The sequence below is a fragment of the Dromiciops gliroides genome, chromosome 4, assembly GCF_019393635.1.
Source record: "Dromiciops gliroides isolate mDroGli1 chromosome 4, mDroGli1.pri, whole genome shotgun sequence".
Classification (NCBI taxonomy): Eukaryota; Metazoa; Chordata; class Mammalia; order Microbiotheria; family Microbiotheriidae; genus Dromiciops; species Dromiciops gliroides.
In genome coordinates this window covers 448,464,563-448,492,213 of record NC_057864.1, presented here as the reverse complement: position 1 = coordinate 448,492,213, position 27,651 = coordinate 448,464,563, and the positions used below count along the sequence as shown (strand labels likewise).

The 27,651-nt window shown below is 39.7% G+C and overlaps 1 protein-coding gene across 3 annotated transcripts; it reads right to left on the bottom strand.

Moving 5' to 3' along the window:
• Positions 1-64: 64 nt before the first annotated feature.
• HAO2 (hydroxyacid oxidase 2) lies at positions 65-27,162 on the bottom strand. Of its 3 annotated transcripts, XM_043962524.1 has the most exons (9): positions 26,948-27,162; positions 24,832-24,898; positions 18,814-18,957; positions 18,518-18,669; positions 14,107-14,390; positions 12,693-12,908; positions 10,541-10,699; positions 7,899-7,968; positions 65-756 (listed from the first exon to the last, which is right to left on the bottom strand). In XM_043962524.1, exons 3-9 carry the CDS (start codon positions 18,942-18,944, stop codon positions 701-703), a joined length of 1,068 nt encoding a protein of 355 aa, XP_043818459.1. In that variant the 5' UTR covers positions 18,945-18,957; positions 24,832-24,898; positions 26,948-27,162; the 3' UTR covers positions 65-700. The 3 variants fall into 3 exon arrangements, with proteins under 3 accessions (XP_043818459.1, XP_043818458.1, XP_043818457.1); XM_043962523.1 differs by lacking the exon at positions 24,832-24,898; XM_043962522.1 differs by lacking the exons at positions 24,832-24,898; positions 26,948-27,162 and adding an exon at positions 24,498-24,760.
• Between the last annotated feature and the right edge of the window lie 489 nt (positions 27,163-27,651).

Below are 27,651 nucleotides of genomic sequence, written 5' to 3'. Positions count from 1 at the left end.
AACAATAACAACCAATGTTGGACCAAGCTGTTTTTAAATAATACATCTTTGCTCAATGTTTTCCTTATGTTTAGAAGAGAGGCCAAGATCTTTAATATAGTCTATCACTAGACAATGAATTGAGGCCTGGAAAGAGACAAACTGTGATGTCTGTATCAGTGAAGGTCTTTTGGAGAGTCACTCAGAAGCCGGCCTCTAGTTTTTTTGATGCAGTCAGAATAGTCCTCATACATTGAAGGAAGCGATTGGATCCTTGGAATTTGGGGGCTCTATGACCACTGAATCAGTGCTGCTGTCCTTCTCTGCCCCTTCCAAAGTGAGCACTATGTTGTTTATTGCTGCAAATATTCTTCATTCTCATTGGGATGCCCAAGTTATCCAGTCTGGCCTCTGGGCACAAAATGTGCCGGCAGAGCCAGGGAGATGAGGGAGAAAGTCAGCCACTCCTTGACAAAGAAGGAGGAAACCAATCAGTTGTATTGATAACAGGATGGCATCAGAATTCCAGTTATCAATGATCCTAGAATCCGGTTTGATGACACAGTTGCCCTGTTGAGCTGTTTCCTTTATCCAGGTGTCAAGGATTGTGTGTGTGTGTGTGTGTGTGTGTGTGTGTGTTGTAAGCAGGGGGTGGGGGTGGGGGTGTCCATATGGTCACTTGATGCATCCAGTCCTCAAATCCCCTTTGAAAGGTCACTTCTTATAGCCTGGAGAATTGTACCAAGTCCTGCTTGATCTCCGAAATTGACCGGCAACCTAAAATGATAAAACACAGCCATACTCCTCTGGACTCCTTTTAATTAGTTTATCAGGGGTCTATGTCAATTTGTACAGAAACCAACCTGGGTTGACTCATACATATTATCCTGGTCAGTTAGCGGGGAATGTCCAACCTATTTGAAAGGGCAAGCTGTTTCAAGTATGTTTGAAGCACTAACTTATTTATTTATTTACCTATCTACCCATTTGTATGTCTGTTTATTTGTTGTTTATGTATTCATTTATTCATTCATTCATCTATTTATTTATTCATTTATCTATCTATTCACTCATTTATCCACTCATGCATTTATTTATTTATTTACTTATTCATTCATTTACTTATTTATTTGTTTGTTTATTTATTTGGTGGGGCAATGAGGGTTAAGTGACTTGCCCAGGGTCACACAGCTAGTAAGTGTCAAATGTCTGAGACTGGATTTGAACTCAGGTACTCCTGAATCCAGGGCTGGTGCTTTTTCCACTGTGCCACCTAGCTGCCCCTCCTTGTTGGCTTTTAGTTGTGGCTCAGTCTTTTCAGGAATGCAGGAGGCAACTGTACATCCTGACTAGGGTATACAATGACTATGAACTCTGAGGAAGTGACCACAAGTTTTCTAGACTGAAGCTTAGTATTTAAATAAATAAGTTTTGTTCTATTGTTTGAATGGATATAAGGTTCACAGTGATTTTCCCTCCAAACACTAAGTTTACAGAAGATTTCTTTCTATGTATGTGGCAGGGAGATTTCTATGGTTCACCATCCTTCAATCCTTAGTCCTGTTCTTTTGAACAGAGTGGAGGAAGAAAACTGACAGTCATAACTGAAGGTTAAAGGGACTAAAGAGGGTTAGCCCAGAGAAGAGAACACATAATGAAGACATAATCACCTTTTCCTAGTATTGGAAGGGCTATCCTGTAGAAAAGACACTAGATCTCTGTGCTGTAGGCCAGGAGGTCAGAACTGGGACTAATGGATAAAAGCTATAGGAAAGCAGATTTCCATTCTGAATAAGGATGAGATTCCTAATAATTAGAACTGTCTGAAAATGGAATGGACTGTTTCCAGAGGTAGTAAGCCCCCTGTCACTGAAGGCATTCAAAAAGAGTCAGGGTGACCAATAGTTACTAGCTAGGTGGTGCAGTGGTTAGAGTGCTGGGCTTGGAGTCAGGAAGACCTGAATTCAAATCCAACCTTAGATACTTACTATGTGACTCTTGGCAAGTCATGTAACCACTGTCTGCCTAAGTTTCCTAATCTGTAAAGTGGAGATAATAATAGCACTTACCTACCAGTGTTGTTGTGAGGAACAAAGGAGATAATATTTAAAAATTATTTTGCATAGCACCTGGCACATAGTAGGTACTATTATTATTATTAGGTTGTCAATGTTACCATATTGATCAAGGGATAGATGGGTGGGGCTAGATGACTTTTAAAATTTCTTCCAAAGGGCAGGGCCAAGATGATGGAATAAAGACAGGTACTCACCTGAGTTCTCCAAAATTCCCTCTAAACAACTTTAAAATAATGTCTCAAATTGAATTCTAGAGCGGCAGAATCAACAAAAAGTCAGGGTGAAACAATTGTCCAGCTCAAGATAACTTAGAGGTTGGAATGAAAGGTTTGTCCTATGGGGTGCTTGTTGGGCTAAATAGAAAACTTGACTTTGAAATACCAGACTCAAGAGAAGCATAAAAAGATAAACAGCAAAGAGAAATCATAAGGAATTCAATAAGGTTAAAATGTTTACATTCCTACACTAGAATATAATACTTGTAACTCTTAAGAACTTTATCATTATTAGGGCAGTTAGTAAGAATATACATAGAAAAAGGGCATGGGATGAGCTGACTATGATGGGATGGTTTTGAAAAAATAAAATAAAGGGATAAGAAAGAAGGATGCATTGGGAGATAGGGGAAGGGAGAGGTAAATGAGGAAAATTATCTCACATAAAAGAGGTGAAGCTTTTACAGTGGAGGGGAAGATTAGGGGTGGTGGCAGGCAATTGAACCTTTTATTAGAATTGGCTCAAATTGGAAATAACATACACATTAAGTTGGGAATAGAAATCTTTCTTGCCCTACAGGAAAGTAGGAGGGAAATGTAATAAGAGAAAAGAGGGTTGATAGAGAAAGCAGATCAATGAACTGGATGTGCAACCAAAAAAAACCCAACAAACTAAAAAAAAAATTAAAAATCTCCAATTAAACACCAAATTGGAAATCCTGAAAAATCAAAGGCGATATTAATAAAATTGAAAGTAAAAACTATTGAACTAACAAATAAAACTAGGAGCTGTTTTAAAAAGTAATTACGAGCATCAAAAAGGAAAAGGGCAAATCACCACAAAAGAAGAGGAAATTAAAATAATTATTAGGAACAATTTTGCTCACTTATATGGCAATAAATCTAACAATCCAAGTGAAATGAATATTTATAAAAATATAAATTGCCCAGATTAACAGAAGAGGAAATAGGATACATAAATAACCCTGTCTTAGAAAAAGAAATTGAACAAACCATAAATGAGCTCCCTAAGAAGAAATCCCCAAGGCCAGATGGATTCACAAGTGGATTCTACCAAACATTTAAAGAACAACTAATTCTGATACTATATAAACTATTTGGATGTGTTTAGATATAAACTTTCCTCTCAGCACTGCTTTAGCTACATCTCATAAATTTTAGAATGTCTCATTGTTGTTATCTCTTTAATTAAATTATTAATTGTTTCTATGATTTGTTCTTTGACCCTGTCATTCTTTAGGATTAGATTGTTTAATTTCCAATTCATTTTTAATCTGTTTCCATGACCCTTTATTGAATGTATTTTTATTGCATTATTATCTGAAAAGGATGCATTTAATATTTCTGCTTTCGGGCATTTGATTGTGAGGTTTTCATGCCCTAATAAAAGGTCAATTTTTGTGTAGGAGCCATATACCTTTGAGAAAAATGTATATTTCTTTCTATTCTAATCTAGTTTTCGCCAGAAGTCTATCATATCTAACTTTTCTAAAGCTATTTATTTTTTGGTTAGAATTATCTAGTTCTGAGAGAGGAAAGTTGAGGTTTCCCACTAGTATAGTTTTATTATTTCCTCCTGTAATCCATTTAACTTTTCCTTTAAGAATTTGGATGCTGGGGGCAGCTAGGTGGCACAGTGGATAAAGCACCAGTCCTGGATTCAGGAGGACCTGAGTTCAAATCCGACCTCAGACACTTAACACTTACCAGCTGTGTGACCCTGGGCAAGTCACCTAACCCTCATTGCCCCGCCAAAAAAAAAAAAAAAGAATTTGGATGCTATACCATTTGAGATATGATTGTGTGTGTGTGCTTCAAACATATTAAGAATCTGGTTTTTAATCCACTCTGCTATCCCGCTTTATGGATGAGTTAATTCTATTCACATTCACAGTTATGATTGCTAATTGTGTATTCCTTCCATCCCACTTTTACCCCTACATGTCTTTTTTTCTCTCTCCTTTCACCTTGTTTCTCTTCAAAAATCTATTTAGTTTCTGATCACCAGCTCTCCCAAAGACTATGACCAGGAGAGATTTGTTCCAGGAATGGAAAATTGGTTCAATATTAGGAAGGCTATCAGCTTAATTGACCATATCAATAACAAAACCAACAAAAGTCCTGTGATTATCTTAATAGATTCAGAAAAAGCTTTTGACAAAATACAACACTCATTCCCTTTAAAAACATTAGAGAACATAGACATAAATGGGGCTTTTCTTAAAATGATAAGTAGTATCTATCTAAAACCATTAGCATGCATCATCTGTAATGGGGATAACCTAGAAGCCTTTCCAATATGATCAAGGGTGAAGCAAGTTATACCATATACCATATACCATTATCATCACTACTATTCAGTATTGTACTAGAAATGCTAGTTATAACAATTAGAGAAGAAAAAAGAAATTGAAGGAAGTAGAATAGGCAATGAGGAAACAGTATTGTCACTCTTTGCTTGTGATATGATGTCATACTTAGAAAATCCTAGAGAATCAACTAAAAAACCAGAAGAAATAATTAACTTCGGCAAAGTTATAGGATATAAAATAAACTCACAGAAATGATCAGCATTTCTCTATAATATCAACAAAGTCCAGCAATAAAAGACAGAAAGAGAAATTCCATTTAAAATAACTGCACACAGGGCAGCTAGGTGGCGAAGTGGATAGAGCACCGGCCCTGGATTCAGGAGGACCTGAGTTCAAATCCGGCCTCAGACACTTACTAGCTGTGTGGCCCTAGGCAAGTCAGTTAACCTCAATTGCCTCACCCCCCCCAAAAATAGAAAAAAAATAACTGCACACAATATAAAATACTTGGGAGTCTATCTACCAAGACAATGCCAGGAACTATCTGAACACAATTACAAAACACTTTTCGTGCAAATAAAATCAGAACTAAACAATTAGAGAAATTTGAATTGCCCATAGGTAGGCTGAGATAATAAAATTAAAATGAGAATTCTACCTAAAATTTATTTATTCAGTGCCATACTAATTAAACTGCCCAAAATTTTTTTATATAGCTAGAAAAAATACAACAAAATTCATATTGAAGAACAAAAGGTCAAGAATATCAAGGGAATCAATGAAAAAGAAATGTGAATGAAGGTCGCCTAATGGTACCAGATATCAAACTCTATTACACAGAGGTAATCATCAAAACAATCTGCTACTGGCTAAGAAATAGGGTGATGGATCAGTGGAATAGATTAGGAATATGATATGCAGTAGTAAATGACCATAGTAATCTAGTGTTTGATAAACCCAAAGATCCAAGCTTTTGAGTAAGAACTCACGATTGGCAACAATTTCTGGGAAAACTGGAAAGCAGTTTTGCAGAAACTAGGTACAGATCAACATCTTATACCATATACCAAAATAAAGACAGAATGGGGACGTGATTTAGATATAAAGGATGATACCAAAAGCAAATTAGGGGACCATAGAATAGCTTACTTGTCAGATGTATGGATAAGGGAAGAATTTATGAACAAACAAGAGATAGAGAACATTATAGGATGTAAAAAGGATAATTTTGATTACATTTAATTAAAACTATTTGCACAAATAAAACCAGTTTTTCTCTGATAAAGGCTTAATTTCTAAAATATATAGACAACTGAGTCAAATTTATAAGAACAGAAGTCATTTCCCAACTGATAAATGGCCAAAGGATATGAACAGACAGTTTTCAGGTGAGGAAATCAAAATATCTATAGCCATTTAAAAATGCTCTAAATCACTATTGATTAGAGAAATGTAAATAAAAACAAGTCTGAGGTACCATCTCAAAACTGTAAGATTGCATAGTAAGACAAAAAAAGGAAAATGACAAATGTTGAAGGGGATGTGGGAAAAATGGGACACTAATGCACTATTGGTGGAATTGTGAACTGATCCAAACATTTTGGAGAGCAATTTGGAACTGTGCCCAAAGGGCAACCAAACTGTGTATGTCTTTTAGTCTAGCAATACCACTATTGATCTATAGCCCAAGGAGATAGAAAAAGGAAAAAGGACCCATAAGTACAAAAATATTTATAGCAGTTCTTTTTTGTGGTGGCAAAGAATTGGAAATTTAGAGGATGCCCATCAATTGGAGAACGGCTGAACAAGTTGTGGTATATGATTGTGGTGAAATACTATTGTGCTATAAGAAAGTATAAGTAGGGTGGTTTCAGAAAAACCTGCAAAGACTTATATGAACTGATGCAAAGTGAAGTAAGCATAACCAAGAGAACATTGTTCATGTAACAGCAATATTGTAGATGATCAGCTGTGAATGATTTTGTTATTCTCAGCAATATAATGATCCCAGACAATTCTGAAGGACTGATGAAAAATGGTATTTACCTCTAGAGAAGGAAATGATGGAATCTAAATCAAATTGAAGTATACCTTTTAAAAACTTTAAAAAATTTTCTTGTCTTTTAAAATTTTTGTCTGTCCTTGCTCTTCGGTATGATAACCCTTAGAATGTTTGCTGACAGCTAGCATGTCTCCTTATAATGTTCTCTTCTACAGTCTAAACACAGTATTTTAACTGTCCCTTATAATCCAAGGTTCCCCAGTCCCTTATTGTATTCTTTCTCTTCTCTGGACATACTTTATTTAGTATATCAAATGCTTCTTTTTTTGGGGGGGAGGAAGGGCAATGAGGGTTAAGTGACTTGCCCAGGGTCACACAGCTAGGAAGTGTCAAGTGTCTGAGACTGGATTTGAACTCAGGTCCTCCTGAATCCAGGGCTGGTGCTTTATCCACTGCAGTACCAACTAGCTGCCCCATTTTTTTGTGGGACAATGAGAGTTAAGTGGCTTGCCCAGAGTCATACAGCTAGTAAATGTCAAGTCTCTGAGGCCAGATTTGAACTCAGGTCCTCCTGAATCCAGGACTGGTGCTTTATCTACTGCACCACCTAGCTGCCCCCTTGAATGCTTCTTAAAGAGCATTTCCAGGGGCAGCTAGGTGGTGCAGTGGATAGAGCACCGGCCCTGGAGTCAGAAGGACTTGAGTTCAAATCCGGTTTCAGACCCTTGACACTTATTAACTGTGTTACCGTGGGCAAGTCACTTAACCCTCATTGCCCTTGGGGAAAAAAAGAGGGTTGCCCAGAACTAGACATAGTACTTACTCCTGAGGATGTGTTCTGTGTAGTGTTTTGAGTATAGCAAGCCGACTACTTATTGTAATCTTGGTACTGTGTTTCAATTGTGTGTGTGTGTGTGTGTGTGTGTGTGTGTGTGTGTGTGTGTGGCAATTGGGGTTAAGTGACTTGCCCAGGGTCACACAGTTAGTAAGTGTCAAGGGTCTGAGGTCGGATTTGAACTCAGGTATTCCTGAATTCAGGGCTGGTGCCTTCCTTATTCACTGAGCCACCTAGCTGCCCCTGTGTTTCAATTAATGAAGCATTCTTTTTTTTTTTTTTTTAAAGCAGTCACATTTAACTCTTTACTCATGTTAAGATTCTTTCTCTATTTTTCTCTCCCTTGTACCCTTTCAAGGGAAGAATATAGGATGGAGGGAAGGTGGGGAATAACAAAAGGACTATGATTTCTCCTTGTATGTATTACATTTAACTAAGAACCAAAGTGAATTTTACCTGTAAGGGACATGGATCTACTGAACTCCTTCTTTAATAAATTCAAGACTTGTAGAACTCCTTCTTCACCCTATTGCCAAATGGAGAGAATTGTGAGGCAATATATTTGATTATTTTGGACATGTGATCTATTTGACCAAAGAATTTGCCTTCAAATATGATCTTATATTCTAGGAGATTTGGAAACTTAATAAATAGGGCAACCCCTACCCCCCATGCCCACCCTTTCCTTCAGAGAAGCATTTCACCTGAAGTTCAGAAAAATTTTTCCCTTCTGAATGTATTAACTACCTTGGAAAAGAATTTCTTCAAATCATGAATATGAATTAATCTCATGAATATAGCTCCTCTTTTTACTACTCTAAAAATAAGCTCTGTAAATTCCTAATTTGTCTTTGACTACTTAGGATCCTTTGACCTCATTTATTGGCAATTGCTGACCATGCTCAGAACTTTTGCTTCAGTTCCTCTTTATCATGGGTTTCATTGCGACAACTGAGAATGAGTTGAGTTTTGGGAAAAACACAATGGACAGTAAAAGGAGCTTTTAGAGGTACTATTGATGTACTAAGGAAAAGGAAAGGACAAGCTTATTTCTTGAGGAGGGAGGGGGTAACTGTAGGGTTAAAAGATAAAATAGAGAAAGTGGAACTTTTCAACTCTTCCTATTTTGCTCCAAACTTTTCTATCAAGGAGAATAATCTAAAGGACAATAGTTTGGAAATGATAGAGGGTGTTAAATGTTTGACTCGTGAAACCTCTGAAGTCCTTTCCAGCTTCGTTTTGGAATTCTTTGATTTGGTGAGAAGTGAAGAGACAGTTTTAGGGGTCCAATTCCACTCCTTATTGGTTTCTTGGTCTCTGTTATGGGAGAACGCAGGCATGCCAAATAGTGTTTGTTACTGAACCAGGAAGAGTCACCAACATTTAGGAAGGCTGCCAAGAATCTTATCCCTCAGATTTCTCTAAACTGATCAATAAGCAAGTGTCTATTGGGAGCCCCCTATGGAGAATTTAAGGACCATGTGATCTATTTGAGGCAATAACACATAAAATGATAAATGGTGACACAAGATACCTGGAGGCAAGTTCTAGATGAGTAGGACATGGACATTAGGGGAAAGAGAGGTCTATTCTAGCTGGGGTAGTCGGGGAAGGCTTCTTGGAGGAAATGAACCCTGAGCTGGTCCTTAAAGGACAGGTGTGATAGCGCTGGGCAGAGGTGGAAGGAGAAGACATTCCAAGTAGAGGGATTGCTGGAGACAGATGCATGGAGACTGAAATTCATAAGGCTTGTTCAGAGGACAGTGAGTAAAAATGTCTGGCTGGAGATGAGAGTTTATGATATCACAACCCCTGCACAATCTGTCTGTAATCTGTGTTTCCAGTTTTATTTCATATTGTTCCCTTTCAGGCGCTATGCATCCTCGTAAAAATGGACTGTCTGCTATTCTCTAGACTCAACATTTTATAACCTACTTCATTGCATTGCCCAAGCCACCTCTCCTGCCTCAAATGCAACTCCTCCCTTCAAGATTAAGATCAGGCACCAAGACCTTTGAGAAACCTTCCTGGCCTCTCCAATTAAAATCTAAAGTTTGTAAAATGAGGGATTATTTAATTCTTTGTATTTGTATCTCCAGAGCCTAGTTCAATATTTAACATAGCACATCATTAACAAATGCTTATTAATATATTAGGTGATTCTTTGATCCTCTAGTTATTGATGCTCTTCAAATTATCTTTGTTTTTAATGATCTGCTTACATATTACACCCACTTGAGTATAAAATCCTGGAGAGAATACATTACTAGTTTTTTATTTTGTAGTGCCTCTGTCTAGCAGTCAGTGCCTTACATAGTAAGCACTTAATGTTTGTTGAATTAAATTGAATGGAATGAAATACAGGAAGTAGTGGTAGATAAGGCTGGAACCAATTTGTGAGGACTGTAAGTATCAGTTTAAGCAGACCCAGAACATTGGTCTGTCAATTAAGAGCCTCCGCTTAGTACTAGCTCTGTGAACTTGGGAGAGTCACTTAATCTCTTTTAGAACTGTTTCCTTATCTATAAAATGAGCAGTTGGATTATAATCTCCAAGATGCCTCATAGCCTGATCATTTTATAGTTGTGTGATTCTGTTAGCTTTTCAAGGGAATATGATCTGTTTGGGAAGTTCTAAGAGTATTTCCTGTGAGCAGTGTTGTGGGACCATCCGAAAATTTAGGCAGAAATTTCAGGCCTGGATTAACTTCCCACATTCCAGAAAGAACAATGAGGCAATGAAATATAAAGAATGGGAGAGAAACAAGACTTATTCTACTTGGCCTTGGAGGGTTGAACTAAGACCAAGTTATAGAGTCAGATTTTAGTTTGATATAAATGTGATATAATAGAAAGAACACTGCATTTGCTCTGAGTCCAAAGACCTGGGTTCAGATTTTAGCTCTGTCACCTACTAGCTGAATGGTTTTGAACGTCTTTCAATTTCTCTAGGTTTCACTGTCCATATCTCTAAATTGAGATGACCTCTAAGTTCCTATTCTGGATCTAGATCTTGGTATCCTACTTCTTGGGAAATATCTCAAACAGATGAGTGAGCAGCTATATTTTTACCTGATGGATTCCTCTCTATTACCTCACCTTGTAAGTAAGACCCCATAAGACTGGCCTTCCAAGGAAAATACACCTTGCACCAAGAGCTAGTGCCTTTAATACATCTGTTCCAGTTCGGATGCCCCCATCTAAGTAGACTTCCATTCTCCCTTGCACAGCATTCACAACTTCTGTCAGGGCATTAATCTGAAAAGAAGAGCACATGTTTATCCTCATTGTTCTTGATTCTTTCTTTTTTTTGTTTTTGTTTTTGTGAGGCAATTGGGGTTAAGTGACTTGCCTATGGTCACACAGCTAGTAAGTGTTAAGTTTCTGAGGTCAGATTTGAACTCAGCTCCTCCTGACTCCAGGGCCAGTGTTCTTATCTACTGCGCCACCTAGCTGCCCCCTTGATTCTTTCTTTTTTTTTTTTTTTTTGGTGGGGCAATTGGGGTTAAGTGACTTGCCCAGGGTCACACAGCTAGTAAGTGTTAAGTGTCTGAGGCCGGATTTGAACTCAGGTCCTCCTGAATCCAGGGCCGGTGCTCTATCCATTGCGCCACCTAGCTGCCCCTCCCCTTGATTCTTTCTTAATAGAGGTTGGGAGCTGGTGGAAAGAAGGGCATCAGTGGGTAGCATTATAGCAACATGATGACACGTTCCACTGGTGCAACATTACCTAAGTTAATTTTCCCTTTCAATGCCATACCAACCAGACTACCAAGGGCTTGATTGATCTACTAGGAAATTAAAAAAATTCATCTGGAGCAACAAAAACTTAAGAATCTCAAGGAAAATAATGAATAAAAGAGCTATATCAATAAAAGAAAAATCCTGAGGTTTAACCTCACATCTAGCAAATTGGAAAAGATGACAAAAGGTAGAAATGGTCAATGTTGGAGTTCCTGTGAGAAGATAGGCATACTAATATACTGCTGTCGAGGCAATGAACTGATGCAACCATTCTAGAAATAATTGTGAAATTAGGGTAAAAACCACTAAAATATCTTTGACCTGGTGTTCCCACTAGTAAGCATATAGCCCAAGGAGTCAAAAACAGAAAGTTTTCATATATAACAAACTATTCATAGCAGAACATTTTTTTGTGGTAATACAGAATTGAAAACAAAGTAGTTAATTTTTTTTTTTTTGGTGAGGCAATTGGGGTTAAGTGACTTGCCCAGGGTCACACAGCTAGTAAGTGTTAAGTGTCTGAGGTCAGATTTGAACTCAGGTACTCCTGTCTCTAGGGCAGGTGCTCTATCCACTGCGCCACCTAGCTGCCCCCAGTAATTTGATTATTGATTAAGGAATGGCTACAAAAATTCTGGTCTATGAATATAATAGAACTAGAATAAGAAATGATCGATATGAAGAATTCAAGAGAAACATGGGAAGACTATGAATTGATGCTTAGTGAAATAAGCAGAACCAAGAAAACTAGATATACAATGACCCCAAAATGAAAGAATTATAAATCAAAATTAAATGCTGTAATCACACATTGATTAAATGTGGCCCTGCAGGGGCAGCTAGGTGGCGCAGTGGATAAAGCACTGGCCCTGGATTCAGGAGGACCCGAGTTTAAATCCGGTCTCAGACACTTGACACTTACTAGCTGTGTAACCTTGGGAAAGTCACTTAACTCTCATTGCCCAGCAAAAAACAAACACACACCCACACCCACACACATTTGGCCCTGGAGAGTAGTTGAGAAAGAGCACCACCCTCCTTTCAATGTAGATATGTGTGTGTTTGTGTGTTGAGGGGGGGGGAACTATGAATGTGGAGTATTGCATATCCTGTTAAGCACAGTGATGTCTAGTTTTTTACTCAAATGGTTTTTTTCCCTCTCTTTAAAAATATTTGCCATGAGGCTCAATGGGTAGGGGAAGGGGGATGAGAATATTCAGAAATTGACATAATATAAAAACAAGAGACATCCATTAAAATATTCCACTGTAACATGGACACATGGCCTGGGAATCATGTCTTCTCAATCTTAGAGTTTTGGACTATTTTTTTGGACTTTATTAGTAATTGTTATAGCTCCTAAAATAGGAAAAACACACATGAAAGTGTGTTGAAACATTCAGGAAATAGGTGAATCTGTAGAGATGTATGTGCACATTAGTTCTATCTTAAAACACACAAAACAATTGCATCCATGTATGCATAACCTTAGAATTAGTGAACTTACTGTGGCTGGAACTGTATCCAGCTGCCTTCCACCATGGTTGGAGACAAGAATGCCCTGCACATTGTGGATTATGGCCAGTTCAGCATCCTCCCTTGTTAAAATTCCTTTCAAAATGATGGGCATTTGTGTTATACTTCTTATCCAGGCAAGGTCTTTCCAGCAGGTGGATGGATCAATGTTTGAGACTGGGAGAAGACTCTCTGTGTTTTCTGTGGCCTGGATAGAGGGAAACATCACATTATAGTGGACCACACTTAGGTACTGACGACCAGATAAAATCTTTTGCTATAGGCACCAGCTTTCTGAATCAGGCTTACTATGGACTGTTAGTCCCACTAACAAGGTTCCCTAGTAGTTGCACTTTATTGCCTTCCCAGTCTAGATAGACAAACAGTATTCTGTTCACTTACTGACATCACAACCCTGCCTCTTACCTTCAGGATCACATACAGAATCTTCTGCTTTGTGAGCTCTTTACAACCTGGCCTCTTCCTAATTTATAGTCTTCTTACACCTCCCCCTATCCCCCACTCCATTGCTCCATATTCTCTATTATCCAGCAGGACCCACCTCCTACCTGTTCCTCACATACAATGCCCCATGTGTCTTTTCACTGACAGCCCCCAATGCCTGGAACGCTTTCTCTCCTCACTTTGATGTCTTGGTTTCCTACAAGACTGAGCTCAAATCCTGCCTTCTGCAGAAGGCTTCCCTTCTAATTCTTTCCTTCTGAAATGACCTGCCATTCACACTTTATATATCTGGTATGTACATAGCTGTTTGCATGTTGTCTCCCCCATTAAACTGCAAGCTTCTCCAGGGCAAGGACTGTCTTATACGTTTTATTTTTGTATCTTTAGAACTTAGCATAATGTCTGGCGCTGTAAGTGCTTAATAAATTCTTGCTGAGCCTCTCACAGTTGCAAAATCATTGCCAGAAACACCTATATCACCAGAAACCCACAGAAGCAACTCTGCCTTTATCACCTCTCTTTTCTCCTTAGGATACCCTGTCTCTTAAAAGCATGGACACTTTCGTTTTATGATTTTAAAAAATGGGGGGGGGTGGGGGATGAGGCAATTGGGGTTAAGTAACTTGCCCAGGGTCACACAGCTAGTAAGGGTCAAGTGTCTAATCTGATTTGAACTCAGGTCCTCCTGAATCCAGGGCCAGTGCTCTATCCACTGTGCCACCTAGCTGCCCCAAAGTATGGACTCTTTAGAGGTCATCTAGTCTGTGACTCGTCAGCAGGGTCATTCAGTTTCTGCTTGAACTCATCCTCCCCTTTGCCCCTTTATCCCTCACCTGCCATGCCTCCAGAAAATTAATGAAGTCCCTCATGAGGCAGCTTATTCTACTGGTAACATTCACCCATTGGTTCCCATCCCTCCCAGCCATGAAGTATCCCCATACCTCAATAGCCACATGTAAGTTTTTCAATGACACTGATACTGGCAAAGAGAATCTGTTGCGATGATCGTGCAGTCTATTGCCCAAAGTAGGAGTATCTACAGTGATGACTAGAGCTTTGTAGCCTAGGCTTTCCACCTTCTGGATCATCTGCTTTGTTATTTGCTTGTCCCGTTGAATATATAGTTGAAACCATCGGAGGCCATTGGGGGCACCAGCCACGATGTCCTCAAAGGAGCATGTGGAAAAAGTACTGGTAACATAGCAGATATTCATGGCTTGTGCTGCTACAAGAGACAATCAATGCAAGGAATGAATCGGAGAGGAGGAAAGAGGGGGTCTGTCTTGGAAGTGGGAAACCCTTGGTATAGAGTTAAGTCTCAGGGGCAGCTAGGTGGTGCAGTGGATAAAGCACCAGCCCTGGATTCAGGAGGACCTGAGTTCAAATCCAGCCTCGGACACTTGACACTTACTAGCTGTGTGACCCTGGGCAAGTCACTTAAACCCCATTGCCCTGGAAAAACAAAAACAAAAACAAAAACAGAGTTAAGTCTCTTACCACAGTTTGTGGTATAATTTGAGACAAGTCATTTGGCCTTTCTGCCTCAGTTTCCCTCTATGCCAATTAAGGAAGTGATTTGGACATAGATATAGGAATGCAGGACAAACATCACCAATTCTATCTGGTCTTTCCAGTGTAATTAAGTGATGAATCTGAATGATCCTGGTCCTAGCAGTGAGGGGCATAATAGGAGCTGAAAAGAATTTACGCATACTAACCCATATATCAATTAGACTTGAGTGAGTTCCCACTGAAGAGAAAGGGAAGCAGGCAAAAATTCAGATATGACCTAAGGCAGAGGCATCAACAGGCAGTCTACAAAAACATGCCCATTTGTTTAACTGGATTAAAATGTAATTGGGAGATTTTAAACTAAATAAAAATACAACATAGATAATTGTGGTTTTCTAAGTAAATATGCTTCCTACAGGGATCCATTTCTATTTGAGTTTGATACCACTGACCTAAGGGACTCTGTTATACTCACTAAAGGTAGCTTTAGGTATGATGAAAAAAAGAGCTGACCTAGTTTGTTTTGTTTTGTTTTGTTTTTTGCGGGGCAATGAGGGTTGTGACTTGCCCAGGGTCACACAGCTAGTGTCAAGTGTCTGAGGCCGGATTTGAACTCAGTTCCTTCTGTTTTGTGGTTTGTTTTTTTTTTTAACTTTTTTGGTGAGGCAATTGGGGTTAAGTGACTTGCCCAGGGTCACACAGCTAGTAAGTGTTAAGTGTCTGAATCTGGATTTGAACTTAGGTCCTCCTGACTCCAGGGCCGGTGCTCTATCCACTGTGCCACCTAGCTGCCCCCTACCTGACCTAGTTTTAAGGGTTGACCCACAAAAGAGAAGTAGACATTCCCTGTGGGGAAAATAGCCTAATTCCAATTCAGAGGAGAAGCAGCAGCTGGGAGAAGCAGGGTAACGGAGAAAAAGAAGACAGACAAAAGCATTCTGTGATTCTGTCAAAGCAATTCATCATATGCCATCAGCCGTTTTGGGGGCAGAGAGGTATTCTAGCTGAGATGCAAGCCAAGGAGTGTGAGCTATTTGAGCTACAGGTGTTCCTTTTCCCACTGGTGGTACAAAAATCTATAGGACAGTGAGTGTATGGGGAGTTTCTTGCTATTGACCGTAGTAGACTGTTTAATTAAATGCATCTGTTTTGAGTTAATGTGCCCTCTTGCTTGATCTTGACAAAAGAAAGTATTACACTAATAAACCATAGTTTTAGAACTGATACTGATTCAAAAAATATCTTGAATGTGGATATAGTTTTTGAGGGGCACACTGATGGGATAACCCCAGATTACACAGTGTTTTTGCCCTCAATTTGAGAGAAGTGATAGTGGAGATATGAATACCTCATGGAAGACTGCATAAGGAAAGGAACAAAATAAGTAAAGAAGAAAACAGTTGGTATCAACCAGGGAATGGTTATAAGTAGCTGTTGAAAAGTCTGAGATAAAGTCAGGAAACAACACAACACTGAGAAGCAGTAGTTGGGGATGGGAAGGCAATTCCAACGGGAGGAAAATCCAGAGTCAGGAGCAGTGCCCAAGGACAGGATACTGGCATATTAAAACTAGGGAATGGGGAATGAAGTGGGATAAGGCAGTCACAGTGTGGTAATTTGACAAAGGTTACACCAACCGCTTCTTTTGGAAATGAAAATAGGAAGGGAGATTTTGAGGTATTATTTTTTGAAATAATTTAAGTAATAATTTAATACACATTTAATTTAATGTTTACAATAATTTAATAATTATTTAATTTAATAATAATAGAAAATAATTTAAAATAAATAAATTATTTTGAAAATAATAATAATTTTAAGATGATTTTTTTAAATGCAGGGAACAGAAGGCCAGAAAGAAGCATAGATAAGCAGGACAGCTTTGAAAGCTACAGGTTAAACTTATTATATACTTAAAGAGAAAAGTAAGCCTTACCTGATCAAAATCTTCAATTTCAAACTTCAAACACAAGTTCTTTCTCTCTCTCTCTCTCTCTCTCTCTCTCTCTCTCTCTCTCTCTCTCTCTCTGTCTCTCTTTCTCTGTCTGTCTGTCTCTGTCTCTGTCTGTCTGTCTCTTCAGAGAGCTAGGTGGCTCAGTGAATTGAGCACTGGGCTTGGAATCAGGAAGATGAGTTCAGATCTCGTTTCAAACACTTACTAGCTGGTTGACCCTGAGCACCTAGAACCTCTGTTTGATTCAGTTTCCTCAACTATAAAATAAGGATAATAATAGCACCTACCTCCAAGGGTGTCATGAGGATCAACATAATATAATACTTATAAAAACACTTAGCACAGTGTCTGACTTATAGTAGGCATGCAATAAATGCTTGTTTCCTTTCTTCCTTTCTGTTCTAGTATGTATATGGAAATGAACATTGTATTTGGTGTTTGTTAAATTGGGGATGAAAACAAAATTCTAACAAGTGACAATAAGAGCCTGATAATTATGGACAGCCAGGATTTTTAGGTCTCCTTTTCAGGGAGCTATAAAATTATGATTAGTATTATTTGCTTAGCCTAAAGTCAGTGGATTGTTGCACATTCTAAACTTTTGTTTTCCCGTGGAGATGAAAGAATGGTTGGAAAGCAGTAGTTCCTTTTTTTTCTTTTTGGGGAGGCAATTGGGGTTAAGTGACTTGCCCAGGGTCACACAGCTAGTAAATGTCAACTGCCTGAGGCCAGATTTGAATTCAAGTCCTCCTGACTCCAAGGCCGGTGCTCTATCCACTGTGCCACCTAGCTGCCCCCGAAAGCAGTAGTTCTAAGAATGACTTTGGAGTCTTAGGGGACAGCAAGTTCCATATGAGTCAGCAATGTGATATGGCATTGTAGGGCTACATTGTGATGTAGCCCTAAAAGCTGATATAATCTTGGGCTGCATTGAGAGGCAGAGGTTCTAGGAATAGGGAGGTTATGATCTCTCTGTAGACGCCTTTCTCATACCTTACCTGGGGTATTGTTGACAACCTGGAGAGTATTCAGAGGAGGGTAACTAGAATGGTTAGTGGTTAGAATCTATGTTATGTGAGGAGTAATCAAGGGAACCAGTATGAATATGTTTATCCTGGAGAAGACTCGGTAGCTATCTTCAAGTGTTTGAAGAATCGAAGGGCTATCATTTGGAATATTAGCTAGCATTCATATAGTGCTTTAACGTTTGAAAAGCTCTTTACATAGGTCATCTTATCTATCATCCTCATGACAACTCTACAATATAGGTGCTTTGATGATCCCCATTGGATAGATAAGGAAACTGAGGCAGAGAGCGGTAAGTGACTTTCCCAGGTCACATAGGAAGTGCTTGATGGAGGATTCCAACTTGGCTCCTCCTGACTCCAAGGTCAGCACTTTGCCCACTGTGCCACCTGGAAGAGGGATCAGTTGTTGTGTATGTATCCTGAGAGCAGACCCAGGGGCAAATGGGTAGAAACTGTGCAGAAGCAAATCTAGACTTGTCACAAAATACTTCCTAACAATTGGAGCTATCTAAAAGTAGATTGGAATGCCCCAAGAGATGGTAGGTTCTTCCTCCTTTGAAATCTTCAAGAAGAGACTGGATGACCACCATCTATAAGGTATGTTTTGATGAGGATTCCTTTCAGTGAGTTGGGCTAGATGACCACTGTGGTTCCTTCTAACTCTTAAATTCTGTGATTTGTACCAGAAAAGGGTAAATTCTATTCAGGAACACATGGCTCATATTTTAAGGGTTGAGGTGGGAGAGGACAGTGGCTTTCATAAGGGGTTGTGCTACACTCCTTATAGTATGATTTCTCTCCAGAGCCCCCTCAATACCTCTATGCAGACAGGAAGGAATCTTTGAGGTTGATCAGTACCTTTAGCTGTACTCTGTTCTCCATCAGGCCAACAAAGACAGTGGAAGCCAGTGGGTCCAATGCAAACTGGGAAGCTGATCTCAGACCCTTGGATTGTGGTCCTGGTGTCTACTACAGACATATCTCTTAGGAAACGGGGTCGGAGATGGATTCTGTGAGGCACAAACAACAGTATTACCTCCTTGGTAAATGTGCTCTTGAGTGCCAGGCTCTTCAGGTCAGGGATTCTGAGATGGGAAATGCCTGACTTCTAAAAAGCTTGTAGTCTGAGAGAGAATGGATATACAATACCAAACTTTTTATATGCTGAGATATTCTCATCTCTTGTGATGCATTCATCAGCTCCTCCTTCAATGAATTCCCAAGTGAACTTAGGGAGATTCTCTTTAGCATATGCTTCAAAGTCAGCCAAGGATACAAAAGCCATTGTCTTGAAGGACCTTGGAAAGGGAAGAATAGCCAAAATGTGTCAGATGCAGGGCAGTGAAGGAAAGGAAAATGACAGTTAAAGAAGAAAAAAGCAATCCCTTCCTCTTTTTGCAACAACAGCTACTTTAGACTTTTTGCTAACACAGAGTAAGAGATGTACTAACATTGCTAATATAGAGTAAGAAGGAATGTATGATTCTAGTTGTGAGGCCACGCTTCTATTCCTGTGGGATCTGCCCATTACCGTGTGTATCAGTTTACATCGCTAGTGAGTTGACCCTGACCAAGAGGTAACCAGGGTAGCAGACAGAGTGTTCACCCCTGTAGGGTTGTCAGTGCAATGGGGAGAACAGTAGCACTAATGGATGTGGAGAAAGAAGATAGCACAGTTAATGGTAAGGGAGATTGCCTGGAATGCTTCCCAAAGTACTGCCATGGCTGGGGGAAACATGTGAATTGAATGGAAAATGACCACATTGGCATATCTTCTAGATGTACTTAAGGTAGCCAATTAGAGAGGACAGTGGCCCCTCTTGGATCAAACTGGCCTTTATCTTGTAGTGGAAAAGACCACGGTGAGATTAGTAGAGTGAATAAGGGGAAGAGACCACTTCGGGGTGGGAGGAGTATTGCAGTGATGGTAGTCACTGTGTTCAGTGCTAAATCTTACTTCACTCATATTTAAATTGAGGTAAGTAGGGGCTCAAGGATGTCCTGGGTCAAAATATTAAACTAAAAACCTGTTAATAAAAATGTATTAAGCACTTAGGATGTGTAAGACATTGTTCTAGGTGCTGGGGATAAAAAGACAAAAACGAAACTGTCTTTGCTTTTTGCTTTGAGGGAACGTGAATCATAGTGAAAGGTTTTGTTTTGTTGTTTTTTTATGCTGAACCTAAGAAAGAAAACGAGCATTTCCATAACAAAGGAGAATAGAAAAAAGAGAATGCACATGAAATTGCAGATCTATTGTGTACAACTTGCTTTTCCTTTTAAATATGTAATAAACTTATCATGTAAATTTCTTTTTTTTCCTTTTTGCCCCCCCTCTACTCTCATCCTAGAGATGGTTACTATTAGACACAAATATGTGTTTAGGATCAAACTGCCAAGCATTGAAATGTGTTAGATACAGGGCAATGAGGGAAAGGAAAATGATAATTAAAGAAGTTATACTCCAATGGGCTGGTCATGTTTGAATGCCAAATGTACATTTGCCTAAGAGACTATTTTAAGTCAGTCACTCACATGGTGGTCAGAAGAAGCAATGCAAGAACCCTCTCAAGGTCTCTCTGAAGAACTCTGGAATTTATTGTGAGACATGGGAAACAATGGCAAAGAACCACCCAGCATGGTGTGCTCACGTTAAAGAAGGTGCTGTGCTCTGTGAGCAAAGTATAATTGTAGTAGCTCAAAAGAAAGGTGAGATGTACAAATTTAGAGACATCTCCACTTTAAATGTCCCTGTGGACTATTTGTGCCCTACTTGGGGTAGAGCCTTCTGTGTTCTTATTGATCTGAAAAGCCACAGTTGGACATACTGTACCTTGATTCCAACATAGTGATGTCATTTTGGTCCTCTTTGGGAACAAAGTACAACAACCAACCAACCAATAATGACATAGTGATCAGAAGTTAGACGGAATATAAGTTTAGTCCCTAGACTAATATTAGTTAAGGGATCAGGGAGATATAACTCTAGCCTGGTACCCCTTCTCTTTGAGGATAGCAGAATAGCAGCAGGCCCGAACTTCCTGCTTCCTTTCCTGGAAAGAATCAGTTGTTCTTGGAGAAGGGTGGAAGGAGAAAAGACTAGAGATGTCTTATTCTGCCTCCCATTGAGCCCCATAGTGACAGCCCTCACCACTGGTGGGCCTTTCTCTACAGGTCTCTCTTCCTACCATGCACATGTACAACTGGTCTATGATTCTGTGATCCTTCACCATCCTTCGAGTCAACCAGGTTTACAACTTTAGAGACACTTTGGACTTCTCACATTCTTTTCCCCCACTTATACAAATAGACCCCATTCTACCTCCACCCCCTCACACCTGTTTCCTTTGCTCCACTCAACACAACCACCACCCTCACTGAAACCCTTATTATATCTTGCCTGGATTGTTGTAATAGCCTCCTAAGTAAACTTCTTGCCTCAAAACCATATCCCATCTACCTTCCACATCATTGATAGATTGATATTCCTAAAGCACAGATCTGACTATGTCACTCTCCTGTTTAGGAAACTTTAATAATTCCTTATTTTGGGGGCAGCTAGGTGGCACAGAACACTGGCACTGAAGTTAGGAGGACCTGAGTTCAAATCTCACCTCAGACACTTACTAGCTATGTGAACCTGGACAAGTTATTTAAACCCAATTGCCCTAAAACATCCAGGGCCATCTCCAGTTGTGCTGATCTATATCTTGTCACTAGATCCAGATGGCTCTGCAGGAGAGAGTGAGGTTGGTGACCGTGCACAGCCCTCTCTCACTTAAATCCAATTCACTGCAAAGTCACCCTGATATAAATCACGGTCCTCTTTGAGAACGAAAGACAAACAACAACACGAAGGATAAAGTACAGACTTCTCTGTCTGGCTTCTAGAGCCTTTCACAATCTGCTTCAGCTGATTTTTTTAAGATGACGCCGCACTCTACATTCCAGCCAAAATAGCTTCCTTGTTCTTGCCACCAAGCACAACAGGGCTAGCCACCATCCCTGGAATATTCTTCCTCCTCCCTTCCACCTCTTAGGATCCCCGTTCCCTCCAGTATTCAGCTCAGATTCTGTTTCCCTTTCCTGCTTCTCGCTGTTAGTGCACTCTTGAAAATTCTTTTTATTTATTTTGTATCTTCCATTTCCAGCCTGGTACCTAACAGTCACTTGATACATTCTGTGTGAATTCTACACATTGTCTTAGTTCACAAGTTCTTCAGGGAATTTCACTATTTTATCTTTGTAACCAGGATGAGGACACATAAGAAATTATCTTTATGGTGGTTTGTTTCCTTACAATCACTGAGAGCACTCAGCTTGGGGATCAAACGTTCCACAAAAGAACATTTCTTTTAACCCTCCTTTGGGCACAGGATGAAACCGAGTCCACTGACCTCTTGAATCATTTTTCTTTATATCTTTTTTTTTTTTTTTTTGGTGAGGCAGTTGGGGTTAAGTGACTTGCCCAGGGTCACACAGCTAGTAAGTGTTAAGTATCTAAGGTCAGATTTGAACTCAGGTCTTCCTGAATCCAGGACTGGTGCTCTATCCACTTGGCCACTTAGCCGCCCTTGAATCATTTTTCAAGGGGAACATCCAAGATGTCCTTTCAGTGAGTGGTTATATTTTTTTCCCTCTGGATTAATTTGTAATGAGAATGGTCATATGGATGTGGTCATTTCTTCCGACAGTGCATCAACTTGGGATCACTGAATACATATCAAGTGGGATAGTTAAGTGGATGGTAAAATGCTTATTGCTGTTGTTGAAACTGAGGCAAACAGGTTGAAGTCCGGTGTCTGAAGTCACATTTGAACTCAGGAAGTTGAGTCTTCCTGACTCCAGGTCTGGCACTCCTAAAAGGATTCTGGTAGGGTACCTCCTCAATTTTTGAGAATAATTTATGGGGGCAGCTAGGTGGCGCAGTGGATAGAGCACCGGCCCTGGAGTCAGGAGTACCTGAGTTCAAATCCGGCCTCAGACACTTAACACTTACTAGCTGTGTGACCCTGGGCAAGTCACTTAACCCCAATTGCCTCACTAAAAAAAAAAAAAAAAGAGAGAATAATTTATGAAGTATGGGAATTCACTGTTCTTTAAAAGTTTGACAGAATTCTCCTGTGAATCCAGTAGGACCAGGAGTTTTTTTCTTTGGGAGTTCCTTTATAGCTGTATCTATTTCTTTTTCCAAGGTTGGGTTATTTAAGATCTCTATCTGGTTTTCTGACATTCTGGGTATTTTATAATTTTGAAAGCGTTTCTTTATCCTTTTTGTGTTTTCTGTTTTCTTAGCATATAACTGTGCATAATATAATCTGGTTGGTGGTTTTATTTCTTCTGCTTTTGTTATGATTTCACCTTGCTCATTTGCTATTTTACTGATTTAATTTCCCGCCCTCTTATTTTTAATCAGATTAGGAAAAGGTTTATCAATTTCATTAATCTTTTCAAAGAGCCAACTTCTAGTTTTATTCATCATGTCTTTTATTTTGTTCTCAACTTATTTTCCAGGTAGTTTTTAATATCTTCTCTTTTGTGCTTATTGTAGGTTTATTTATTTGTTGGTTTTCTAATTTTTAAAATGCAAATTCAGTTCGTTAATCCTCCCTTTTTCTATTTTGCTTACATATGTTTGTAGGTATGTAATTCTTTTCCCTTAAGGACTGCTGAAGTTGCATCCCAGCAATTTTGGTATGTTGTTTCATTATCATTTTCTTTCACATAATTATTATTTCTCTGATTTGTTCTTTGACTTACTCATTATTAAGGATTTCATCAATATGTCTCCATTTGGGTATATGTCTTTTGTTTTTAGGCCCTGGACCAATGAGAATTTTTCTTGCATTATGGTCTGTAAAGGATGTTTACTATGTCTCTAAGTAGTTTCTGCCATTGCTCTGTAGATCTTCCCCCATGTCTCTTCCCTCTCCATTGTGCTTCATTCCCAGAAAGATGCCAATTCCTGCAGGTAAAAGAGAGGACACTGCCCTGTGGGAGGACCCTGCCTCCTATGTCCCCAATTATGTGGCCGATGACCTTTCCCTGCTGATTGTCCTTCCACATTTTGTTTTGTTTTGGGCGGGGCAATGGGGGTTTAGTGACTTGCCCAGGGTCACACAGCTAGTAAGTGCCAAGTGTCGGAGACCAGATTTGAATTCAGGTCCTCCTGAATCCAGGGCGGGTGCTTTATCTACTGTACCACCTAGCTGCCCCCCAAAAGAGATGCTATAAATCTTTTTTTTCCTTTGGTTTTTGGGTGAGGCAATTGGGGTTAAGTGACTTGCCCAGGGTCACAAAGCTAGTAAGTGTCAAGTGTCTGAGGCCAGATTTGAATTCGGGTGCTCCTGACTCCAGGGCCGGTGCTCTATCTACTGTGCCACCTAGCTGCTCTGTCCTTACACATTTGCATCAAAATCTCTCTGGCTCCATGACTCCTCTTAGCTCCTGGGAGATCCAACTCCCCAAGATAGTATGAATGTTTATTTTTCATGTGCCAAATCTACATAAACAATACCTGATACAAAGTCCACATGTTCCTTTCCATAGCATCTCTCTTCACTCATTGTTGGCTCCACTTTCCACCACCAAACAAACCCTTCCATTTTAAATCTCTTTCCCTCCCCTATTCAGGGTCTTCATTTCCTAAAAGACCACAGGAATCACCTTCCCCTCATAGCTCACCCTTGACTTGACCAGAGCCCATCACACTCATCCCTCTACCTTCTTCCTACCATGTACCATCCCACTTTATAAATTAGTGCCACAAAAACAACAAAAAATGATTCATCTGTAGGTGAGTTGCCACAAGGTTCTGTCCGTACCTCCCCAAGCTCACCTCTCCACCATCACATCCACCTGCTTGTAGCCATCACACTGTCTCCTTATGGACATTTATTAAGAAGTCTTTTACTGTTCTCTCTGCTGCTGCTGCTGTCCTGACCTGCTCCCTTCTGCATTTCTATTGTCTGGGCTGTGCAAGAATGAAATAATCTCTTCAGGTCTGTTCTTATCAGTCCTATTTCAACCACATCACACAGAAAGTGAGCTGGAAGACCATCTAAGCATACTGTAACAGCTCAATAGGGATTTACAAGGGACTAAAAGAAGCTGGCTCTATGAACAATGAGTCAGATAAATATGTCTGTAGGATCCGATAGGAAGTAACATACCTCCACTCCAAAGTATGTTCTGATTGGATTTTCAAAAAAATAATCCTTTGTGCAAAGGGCAGCTTAACTGTGCATAAAGAAATGAAGCAACGATGAGAAAACCTGTGATATTCTAGTGGGGAACTTTCCACACTAGTTTCATTTGATTAGATCCTTGTTGAACAACAGATGTCCCCGTAGGGTTAATGCATCAGATTCTTAGCAGCCGCTTCTTGATAACAGCATGGGTATCCATCCACAGAATCATAAGTGCATTGACAGAAATATGTCAGTGAAAGAAACACATAGTTTTGCAAAACTTATCAAGGATAGAGGGAAGAAAATGCATACAAGGTCATGATAATGAAAAAACCCTGGCAACAAACAGTAACAAAGCACATTTGAAATATAGATCATAGAATTTAGGATTTAGAGCCGAGAGGGAATTTATAGATTGTTATGCTACCTCTGTGACAATAGGCAGATTATTTAACTTCAATTTCCTCCTTAGTAAAACGGGAATATGGCATGAAGGGAACAGACACTTATATGGCTCCTGTCATGAGTAGGCACTAATTTTTATAAATATTATCTCATTTGATCCTCATGACAACTCTGCAAGGTAGGGAGCATTACTGTCTCTATTTTATAGTTGAGGAAACTGAGGCAAACCAGAGGTCAAATGACTTGTCCAGGGACACACAGCTAGTAAGTGTCTGAAGCTGGATTTGAACTCGTGAAGATAAGTCTTCCTGATTCCAAACCTAGTGCTCTAGCCACTTCGAGTATAAAAAGGCTTGAGGGACATTTTTCAGGACCTAGTTGGGTAAAGCAAGTGGGACTGAGCCTATTGAAAGGATTGGAGCTGCCAAATGGTGAGTCTATGTGGAAGTTATGTATCCAACAGGACCTTCTAGGGACTCCCCATCTTACCCTGTTGAGAGTGAGTTTTCAGTATCTTATATCCAATGTCCACTCTTACGCTGGAGTTGGTGAGAGGGGGCTCAGTACTTTGTGCCTAAGCAAAGCATGACTGGGAATTCTAGCACTGGGGGCAAAATTAGTGTATGTGTGTGTGTGTGTGTGTGTGTGTGTGTGTTTGTGTGGCTAGAGAGACATTGGTATGCTGACATAAAAAAATCAAACTATTCTTTAGCTGTCATCAGGAACCAAGTTACTCTGTGTCCCAAAGAAGGGACACAACCAAGGAAGGAGAAATGGGTACACTGTATTTTTGTATGTACATGTACCACTTCTTGAGACCCTCTCCTCCCTTTTCCTTTCCCTTTTCCAATGCTTCCCATTATGTCCTAGTAAAACAAAAAAGAGCCGACTAGCTGTTTGACCCTGGGCAAATCACTTAACCCCCATTGCCCTGCAAAAAAAAAAAAAAAAAAAAAAAGAGCTGACAAATTTCACACCATGAATCTCATTAGCTATTTCAACATTAATGTAAAGAGATATGAGAAAGACACCCACAACTTGTCCTCGGCAAAGGTGGAAGTCCATAGATGCTACACATTGCACATATTTTGGGACTTGTTTGATGTATTTATTGATTGTGCAGACTTTTCTTTTTCCTCTTCAAAAATCCCTATTTATCATATGGGATGGCTGTCTAGGAAGGGAAGGGGGAGGGATACATAGGATTGTATGGTGATGCAAAAAACCCAGAAAGTATCCATAAAAACACATAAAAGAGGGAAAACACAATATAGCAATAGCTTCTAAAATAGAATAAAATAAAAAGAATTGCTGATTTGACCCCGACCCTCCCCCTCCCCAAGTGTGTGGTCCTATTCTTGAGGTCAAAGACGCCTCTTTGATTAGATAGGCTTTCCTACCAGTAATCTTTCTACAATCCCAAGCTTCCTATACCTACACGTGCTCCAGGAGTGGAGGGGTAGGGCAGATCTTGCTCCCTACCTGTCCCAGATACAGGCTTACATTTGAGGGAAAATGAAAATCAGTTTTCCTTGGGAGTGCCCTTCTTCCCTGGCCCCCAATCTGATCTTGCTGAGAGAAGCTCTCCCAAGACCCAGAAGATGCAAGGGAGGGGGGTTTCCATATTTTGCCTCTGCCCTGCCTGCCATCTCTTGGTGCTCCAAGTCCCTGAGCAGATAGACAAACAGCAAACCTGATTCCCGTTTCTGTGATGGGAGAGGAGCAGGGGTGCCCAGACACAGCCTCGGAGCTCTCAGGCAGTACACCAGAAAGTTCACCGCAGGATTTTCTAGACCAGATCCTAGAACACAACCAAAAATTTAACCCTGCTTCACTGACTGCTATTTGTTTTAGCAATTCATAAATAATGAAACCAGACTGAAGCTTAATTTCCAAATGGACTTTGCCTAGCTGTGTTGGAGGGCCTTGTAGGGCTGGTGGGAGGCGTTTATAGTCCAAATATCCAAAAAATCGAAGAGAATGTAGTTCACAGACTAGCCAATGAGCTTGACTTTAATTCCTGGGAAAGTTCTAGAGTAGGTTAATAAAGAGATGGCTTCCCTAAACATCTAGAGAAGGATGTGTAATGTGATCCAACTTCTATCAAGGACAGGCCCTGGCAGACTAACAATATTTCCTTTTATTTTAAGGGGGACTGAAGTGGGTGATCAGGAGAATGCTCTAGATATAACTGACCAAGATTTTAAGCAAAGAATTTGCTAAAATAAGTCAAATTGCTGTGCCACCCTGGGCAAATCACTTAACCCTGATTTCATTTTTAAAAAATCGTATTATTCTTTTTTTCATTCTTTTTTTAAAAATAAAAGTATTTTATTATTTTCCAGTTACATGTAGAGATAGTTTTCAACATTTGTTTATATAAGATTTCCAATTTCC

Bases quoted from the DNA above. Each gene is read 5' to 3' on its own strand.
- HAO2 (XM_043962522.1), bottom strand. From the start codon at position 24,553: ATGTCCATAAGGAGACAGTGTGATGGCTACAAGCAGGTGGATGTGATG. The intron at 18,670-18,813 runs GTTTGGTATTGT...TGTGCCTCACAG, and splicing joins AATATCTCAGCATATAAAAA to AATCCATCTCCGACCCCGTT. The intron at 12,909-14,106 runs GTATGGGGATAC...CCCTCTATCCAG, and splicing joins ACTTACATGTGGCTATTGAG to GCCACAGAAAACACAGAGAG.